The 6,057-nt window shown below is 58.3% G+C and overlaps 1 protein-coding gene across 2 annotated transcripts in view; it reads right to left on the bottom strand.

Annotated features, from left to right (window-relative positions):
• Positions 1-1,269: 1,269 nt before the first annotated feature.
• HPCAL4 (hippocalcin like 4) overlaps positions 1,270-6,057 on the bottom strand; it is an 11,053-nt gene continuing 6,265 nt past the window's right edge. The window contains exons 2-4 of one of the 2 annotated variants that reach the window (XM_019547574.1): positions 4,973-5,147; positions 3,388-3,603; positions 1,270-3,252 (exon numbers count right to left, since the gene is read on the bottom strand). In XM_019547574.1, the coding sequence (XP_019403119.1) occupies positions 3,055-3,252; positions 3,388-3,603; positions 4,973-5,134 (576 nt within the window). In that variant the 5' untranslated portion in view covers positions 5,135-5,147 and the 3' untranslated portion in view covers positions 1,270-3,054. The remainder of the gene's footprint in view (positions 3,253-3,387; positions 3,604-4,972; positions 5,148-6,057) is intronic. The other variant, XM_019547573.1, reaches the window with a different exon arrangement.

Raw genomic sequence — 6,057 nt, forward strand, 5'->3', positions numbered from 1 at the left:
ATCAGAGAGCCCACAGCCCACCCCGTCCTGCCGGGCTGCAGCCCAGTCAAACCCCAGGAGCAAAATAAAGGTGCAGCTCACGTCTCCAGGAGCTTGACCCAGGCTGGGCCATGACGTAGCTTCAAGTTAAGAGTATGAGATGAATGTTTGCTTCACCCAAACTAGAGGTCGGGAGCCCAAAAAGATGCATGGGAGGAGACACCAGGAGCAACGGCCCTGGCACGCCTCCCTCATCGGCCACACACCCTCCACACGGCAGGCAGGGGCTGGACCATGAGCGTGTGCTTTACAGCCGAGGACAATGTTTCCTCACGCTGGAATATGCTGGTCCCCGAGTTCCCGGGAGCCGGAAACAGTGGCGGAGCAGCTGGAACGTCTCGCCTTGACTGCAAAGGTTCGAGGTTCGGTACCCAGCTCAGATGGGTGCTTGAGGTTGACTCCAGCTGGGCCCTGGTTGCTCCGGCTATTCACTCCCTTGTGTGCCTCTGGCTACAGAGACTGCACCGGCCCCACGGGCCGTTTGACTCGTCTTACCTGAAGATCCCCTCTGGGACTCGAGGGTCACTAGCAGCAGAGCAGGACCGCACGGGGAGACTCCGTAGCGAGTGAACCCATGTGCAAGATCCAAGAAGTTTGGCAGCACGCATCCAGAGCAACGTCTCTCCGGACCTGCCGGGGCAGCTGGCTCGGGGCGTCGTCCTTCCTTGGACGCTGTTAGCATCCTACCTCTGCCTGCAGGGAGCTGGCTGGGGCGCTCCAGGCAGGACAGGCCCATCCCAAGGCGTTCAGCCAGCTGCTGTTGGCACTTTGTACCGCTCCGGCAGCAGCCTCTTCCCCAGGAGCTCCTTTCTGCGATGGATGGTTAGGGAAACAAGGGGCAACAGCCAGGAACTGGAGCCATTTAATCAGGATTTTGTAGATGAATGGGGATAATAAAGAAGCAGCTGACTGGAGGTGGAGGCTGGCAGGAGCCAGGACATCCAGAGCCCTGCAGCGCCGAGGCAAGGCGCCCGGCAGAGAGGGCCATTCAGATGGGTGGCATACAGGGCCACATGCTTGTACTTCCACCGCTTGGGGTGCTCCACGGTGGATCACAGGCCCTTTACACTCAACCCATTACCCTCCACTTCCACCTGGGGGCTGGGACGTGGGCTTCCAAGCCAGCCCGCAGCAGCGTTCAGCCTAGGAGGCACCTACCTCATCGCAACCCCCACGGAGCCAACAGGGCGGAGAGGCATGCCCCCAAATTAAATCACCACTCCTGGGAAGTCCTTGTATGGGACACCTTTATTTTTCATTTAAAAAAATAGAACAACTCCACGGGTTTCTAACAGTTATTACAATAATCAAACCACAACAAGCAGACTAGGTAACACCTGTGAAGAAATGCCTGTCCAGGGGCAGGAGGGGCAGGGGCAGCAGGCTGGGGAGGGGAGGGGCAGCGAACAGTTTCTCGTGTCAAAGTCGGTCCTGTGTCCACAGACCTTCTCTGGGAAAAAGGCGGCGCAGGCGGAGCCGGCAGAGGCTGGGCTGGGCGGTCTCTACTGCTGCACCATCCTGTACAGGCCACTGCTCCCACTCTCCTCTCTACCCTCCGAGCATCCCAGCTCTCAGCCATCACCTGCCCACCCAAACCTGCCCTCCACGATGCCTCGCGCCAGCCTTTGACAACCCCTGCGCCCCCTTCCAGCCCTCCTTGGAGCAAGAGGCCCTTTCAGTGAGGCTGCCCCAGAAACCACGCCGTGTCTGGGGAGGATGCCTTCCCCTAGCAGGGACCTACAGCCTTCCCACCCTCGTGCCAGCCTGCCCAGATGTTCCCGTTGTGTCGGTCTCAACACGCTTGCCCTCCATCACCCAAGGGAGAGAGTACTGTTTGGACATAAAAAAGAGTTGCCCTAATGTGCCAGCGCCCCTAGTAAGGTGCGGTGGAGACCAGGTGAACCACAGACTTTACCTGGGGTGCCTCAGGCTGGCACAGTTGGCATCCACAGCCCCTCCCTCAGCCTGTGGACGACTGCTGGTGGCTTGGACTTCTGGCCAGCCTGGGAGAGGAGGGCCGGGGTGCGAGCTTGGCTTCTTCCTGGTCTTGAAACACAGACAAGTTTAGAAAGAAAAGCAGCATTTCTGGTGTAGGGCGAAGCCCCGAGCTGCCGGCTTGCAGGTGTGGGGGGGTTCCTGCCCCGCCACGCTGGATCTCATGGACAAGGCGGCTCAAGCCAGCCGTTTCCTAACCGCTCCACACATCCCTTGAGCTCCCTCGTCTCTGGGAGCCTGACAACCCACCCCGGCTGCTCGTGGCAGGGAAAGGAGAGGCTGAAAAGCTAAAAAAAAATGGAAGAGGGGACACTAAAACAGCAGCCTTCTTATCAGTGTAAGCTGTGGCTGGACCAAGCCCCAGCAGAACAGCTGCTAAGTCAGTTTGGGTCCCAGGAAAGGGCTGAATACTGGGTGGGAAGAGGTGGGGAAAAGGCTGGGACTTGCATTAGGGGGAGCTCCAGACTCTTTTGCGGCATCGCAAATAGTCAGCATTAAGGAAGGGGCGATTTGCTGCTTTATAAAAACTTAGCATCCAACAGCACCAGACAGCAGCAGCCAGCTGGGGCTGCAAACGCATGGAACAAGACAACAGCTGGGGAGAGGGGGAAGGGGGGTCTTTGCCGTCAGTCGCAGGGAGCTGGAAAGCCCGAGGTTGTCCATTCGGGGTCAACGCTGCCTCGGACAGTCCAGTTTCAGGCGCTGAGGCGGGAGGGTGCGTGTCTGGAGGAGACCCAAGCTGGTACGGGGAACCCGAGGGGCGAGAGAGTAGCTGGGCTGCAGGGTCGAGGGACAGGAGATCCGCGGTGGGGAGTTTCCGAGGGAGGAGGCGTTCGAAGGGCTGTGACTTGGCATGTGCCGCGGGCAGTCTGCGAGGGGCGCGGAGCGCAGAAGGCTGCAGGTAGGAAGACCTGTGCCTCGGGGAGGCGAGCGCATGGCTCTGGGACGCGGGTGGGGACATGGCTGTGGGGGGGTGGCGATGGGGACGCCGTGGGCAGTCCAGGTAGGCCCCGAGGGGCTCTACTTCTGCACGTCGCACTGCAGGAGGAGGACGATGGAGGGGTCGCTCTTGGCGGCCTCCTTGAACTCCTCCAGGGTGATCTGGTCGTCCTTGTCCTTGTCCATCTTCTTGAAGATCTTGTCGACGCGCTGCTGGGGTGTCAGCCCGTCTTGGTTCATCCGCATCATGATGACGGTCCCCACCATCTTGTAAATGGCCTGAGGCAGGGAGGACAGAGGCGTTTGCATTTCATTGATCAGCTTCACCTCACCGTCCTGCCACCGCGATGGACCGGTCGCGAGACCCGAGTCCCTCCCACCCTCCCCGTACAGAACCAGGACAGTTTAGTATACCTCAATGATCTCCAGCATCTCCAGGCGGGTTATCTTCCCGTCTCCGTCAAGGTCGTACATCTCGAAGGCCCAGTTGAGCTTCTGCTCAAAGCTTCCCCGGGAGGTGACAGACAGGGCGCAGATGAACTCCCGGAAATCAATCGTCCCGTCACCATTCTTGTCAAAAGTGCGGAAGGCATGCTGGGCAAACTTGGAGGCATCTCCGTAAGGGAAAAACTACGGGGAAAGAAGAGGACTAGAAGCAAGGCAGACACTGCAAGGGCAGAGGGTGAACGTTAACTACACGTGCAAGGATGCAGAGCTATTCTCTCCCAATAGCAAGCCAAATAGGAAGGGAAGAAAAAAAAAGAAAGGAAAAAGAAAGGAGCAATATTTGCACTGACAGAAGTTCATAAGAATTACCATCGACTGGGTCGGACCATAGGTCCACCTTGCCCAGTCTCCCGTGTCACACTGTGGCAGAGACTGGATGCTGAAAGGGAGCATGAACCAGGTCTGACCAGGGTTCCCCCCCACCGCTCCTCTCAGTCGCGGCCTCCAGCATTCAACATCCAGGAAGTTGTAATTCAGAGGCTGCCCCCCCGCTCAATAGCTACTGATGGCCCTTTCCTCCAGAAGCGCGTCCAGCCCCTTTGTGAATGTGGCTAAGCCGTCAGCGTCCACCACGTCTTGTGGCCACGGAGAGCTGCGCTTTCAGTCCGAAAGGAAGTGCTTTTTTGCGCAGCGTGGGATTATTTTGGGCCCGGTGGGTTTTAGGTAGACGTCTGGGCAGGGCTGACAGAACCGAGCACTTGGAGGCTTTCGTCAGCTGTCCCAACATAGTAAGAGGCTCATACAGGATTTGAAAAAAAACTGATCCAAAATGCCAAAATGGCTGATTTCCATCAGTGCAAAACCAAGAGACACCAGCCTCTGCTGATACAGGCTGGTGGCCCAGGGTGCAGCTGGGCCCGCGGGATCTTGCTCTCATGGGGCAGTTAAGTATCCTGGAATTGCAGCCTTTGGAAAAAAAAAAAAAAAAAAAAAGCACCAGGACAGGCTCGGTGCTCTTGGGCTTCAGCTACAGCATTGCAATAGTCCAGCTAAAAGCTACTTGTGCCAGCTATAGACAGTAGCGAGTCCTCTCTCATCCTAAAAATAGGAGATTTTTACAGTACCAAGAGGCAAACTGTACCTTGGACCAGGGACTCATCTAAGGTCATCCAATCCCTTGGCTTTCAACCTGATCACTGGGTGGTCTCCAACAGCTGCTGTCCCCACAGTCTGCACCATATCAGCCCCATGTCTTCAGTAATGAGCTCAGGGCACCCCTTGCCACCCAACATTGGCCTTCCTTCCCATCCCTTCCCTGGCCCTTGATGTCTACAGGCCAAGGTCAAACATCCACCTGATCCCACTATGGCCGAGGCAGGACAGCACAATGGGACAGTGTGGCCCGCATCACCTCCAGCCGCCTTCGAATCCCCCGGCCACAACAACCAGGTGCTCCTGTGCCACGGGACTGACACTGAGCAGCCATCGTGCAAACTTCTCCAGGCCCCAGCGAGTCACCGGCACAGCCCGGCCACCACCGCTCGCCACGTACCTTGATGTAGAGCTGCTGGAACTCCTCCAGGTTGAGGATGCCACTGGGACAGTCCTTGAGGAAGCCCTTGTACCACTGCTTGAGCTCCTGCTCGCTGAACTCCGTGCACCTCACCAGGTCCTCCAGCACCTCAGGGGCCAGCTTGCTGTTGTGCTTTCCCATGACCGACTCTGCAAAGGGCAGCACACGTCCGAGGCGCTAGCACACCAGCCGGATCCCCCGGGAGCTGGGCTTCAAGCTTACAGGGGGCTCCACACCTACCTATGCCACCAACCTGCCAGGAAGACCTCAGGCAAGTCTCGTCACCCGTGTTTCCCACCCCACTTCCCACTCATAAAGCTAATACAGACAAGCCCTGCAGACGTAGCTAGGCGATGGGCACACAGAGAGCTCTGGGAGACCAAGCAAGGCTCCAGGATCAGTATGCCAATGCCACAGATCGGGCACACACCAGCAAGGTCACCAGAAGCCCCTGTAACCAAAGAGATCAGCCCACCTCCCACCGCTAGAGTATGGCACATCCCCACCCCCTGCAGACCACAAACAGATGCACGGTCTGCATATTCCCACACTGCTCCCCCTCTTCCCAGGGGCTGCTCGCAGGGTTAAGTCCATGCAGCAAAATGAAGGCACAAGTGCAGCAAGCATTAGAGCAATGTAGGAGATGGCCAAAACTGCAGCAAGACACGCGCCAGCACAGGCCGCTAACCAGACGCCAGGCTCCAGCAGTTCGACTGACGGTGATCCCATGTCTTCCCTGCTCCCACGACCTGTGCTAGCTAGATGCAGCAAGCACGGGAGCACCAGCAACGTGGTGCCAACAGCCCTTTGCTTGGCTGGGCGGATGCCCCTTGAGGAGCGTTTGTGACTGGGGCCATCACGGCATGCCCCCGGAGAGCGGACCTCAGGAGCCCCATCTGGACATGTCAGAGTTGAATGCAATGGGACAGCCTTGGGAGAGCCTGCTCTCACCCAGGTCCCCCACGCCGGGGCTGCAGGGCAAGCAGCTTTCGCGCTGGGACCAGCAGGAGCCGTCCGCAAAGGGCCCAGCGGGCCACGAGATGGCAGCACAGGCCTCCGGTGGG

Source organism: Crocodylus porosus, unplaced genomic scaffold (assembly GCF_001723895.1).
Source record: "Crocodylus porosus isolate Cpor-Errol unplaced genomic scaffold, CroPor_comp1, whole genome shotgun sequence".
NCBI lineage: Eukaryota > Metazoa > Chordata > Crocodylia > Crocodylidae > Crocodylus > Crocodylus porosus.